At 41.5% G+C, this 2054-nt stretch overlaps 1 protein-coding gene across 3 annotated transcripts in view; it reads left to right on the forward strand.

Moving 5' to 3' along the window:
* The window catches only part of arhgap17a (Rho GTPase activating protein 17a), a 47559-nt gene that overhangs the window by 31111 nt on the left and 14394 nt on the right, over positions 1–2054 (forward strand). For all 3 annotated transcript variants that reach the window (XM_014019275.1, XM_014019274.1, XM_014019276.1), the window contains exons 9-11: positions 526–594; positions 758–839; positions 1577–1704. In XM_014019275.1, the coding sequence (XP_013874729.1) occupies positions 526–594; positions 758–839; positions 1577–1704 (279 nt within the window). The remainder of the gene's footprint in view (positions 1–525; positions 595–757; positions 840–1576; positions 1705–2054) is intronic.

Raw genomic sequence — 2054 nt, forward strand, 5'->3', positions numbered from 1 at the left:
GTGTGTGTGTGTGTGTGTGTGTGTGTGTGTGTGTGTGTGTGTGTGTGTGTGTGTGTGTGTGTGTGTACTTGTCTTGACTACAGGGTGAGGACTGTGCTATAGTTACTATCAAAGTGAGGTCTTTGATGTAAAATGAGGACCGCTTCAATGTTTGCAGCTTTACTGGTTAGGTTTAGAGGTATGGTGTGAGTAAAGCTTTAGTTCAGATTAGGGTTAACTTTAGACCAGTAATGGTTAATTTTAGGGAAAATATCTGGTTTAGGCATAAACACAGTTACAAAAATGAATGGAAGTCGATACAAAGTCCTCAGTTTGATGCAAATACAAGGATATGTGTGTGTGTGTGGTTGTGTTTACATCTGTTTAACGTGGTCACTGGTGGACTTTAGTTYACACTAAGAGTGCAGAGTTTGTCTCTGCTTCCTAGTTTTCCTACATTAAAAACGCAGAACCATTTATTATTCATCATGTTTTAGAGATGCTGATGTTTAAAACAGGATTGAAAGAAATGTGTCTGTTCAACAGGATCAGCTTGCAGCAGACATGTACAGTTTTTTCTCGAAAGAAGGCGACTATGCCCACTACTTTGTGACGGTGAGTGTCAACGAGTCAGAAATGTTTGAGCATGAGTTCATGTGGGAATGTTTGCAGCTGCAGGATTACAAGGGAACAGAGACTTGGCTGGCCAAAATATTTACTTTGCTGTTGCTCTTATTCTTATTCAGCCCGATCATTCCTCTCCCTCTCGTCTCCGCAGCTCTTAGAAGCTCAGGCTGATTACCACAGGAGATCTCTTACTGTCCTGGAGAGTGTCTTACCCACCATCCAGGCTCAGCAAGGTAATATCTGTGCAAACAGAAGTAACACAATACTGCTGTCATAAGCATCATCTGTAGCATCCTACCTGAAACTTTTAGACACTTTCAGCAGTCAGTTCAGGTCTTTAATTAAACCCTAAATGAGCGTCAGATGTTAAATAATAATTAATTTTTTCTTTTCATACAGTTTTTCTCTTTTCTTTGTCACTGTTCAGCTTTTCTCTCTTGCTGTTTTTTGTTCAATTAGCTTTTTTTTCTCTCTTTCCCCCCAACTAAACACATGTGGTCTTAACCCAATAAGCCCGGTCTCCCAGCATGTGGCGATGACTCATAAACTCCACGCACACACACACACACACACACACGCGCACACACACACACACACTCTTACATCAAACCCACCTGGATTTTCCAAGTCTAGTCCCCCCCAACTTCTTCACACGTCTCTTCTGCAAACAGACTCACAAACTTGAAGCGACGGCTGCAAAGACACTTCTGATGCCTGTGAGCATGTGGTTGCTATTTGAAGCCTCTCTGTGGAGAATATTCAGACTGTTTAGGTTAAAAAAAAGACAAAGAAAAACATCTCAGAGGATTTCTAAACCCAGAAATCTGCCGTGCAAACTACTACCAGGACTTTTAAATCTGACATACAGTTCCTAAAAATACAACAGCCCGTTTTAAAGATTCTGTTTCGTCTCATTTATGCTTTTCTCTGCCTTTTTAAAAATGAATATTATATATATTTTTGAATTTAGACTCATGGATGGAGAAGCCGGCGTTTGGCACTGCTCTGGACGATCATCTGAAAAGAAGTGGACGAGAGATTGCTCTGCCCATAGAGGCCTGTGTCATGATGCTTCTAGAGACAGGCATGAAGGAGGAGGTGAGGAAACGGAGTAAAAATAAGGTCTAAATTCACAATCTGCTGTGTTATAGCATCCTTTGTAATTATTCTGCAAAAAAGGAGGCATTGAAAACCCATTTGGTTTAAATGGAGTTGTAGGGCTCTAAAACGCGGACAGAATCGTGGAATTGACCAAACAAAATGGAATTCCGTGTAAAAACACGGAATGTCATGGAATTCGGTTATTTGGGCGTGTTTCTGAGGTATTTTGGCCACTGCCGCTCCCTGTACCAGCTGTTACCTGGTAACAGGCATGCGGGGTGAGCTCTGACTGAGCGTATATTTATATATACACTCACCGGCCACTTTATTAGGTACACCTGTCCAAC

The sequence above is a fragment of the Austrofundulus limnaeus genome, unplaced genomic scaffold, assembly GCF_001266775.1.
Source record: "Austrofundulus limnaeus strain Quisiro unplaced genomic scaffold, Austrofundulus_limnaeus-1.0 Scaffold215, whole genome shotgun sequence".
NCBI lineage: Eukaryota > Metazoa > Chordata > Actinopteri > Cyprinodontiformes > Rivulidae > Austrofundulus > Austrofundulus limnaeus.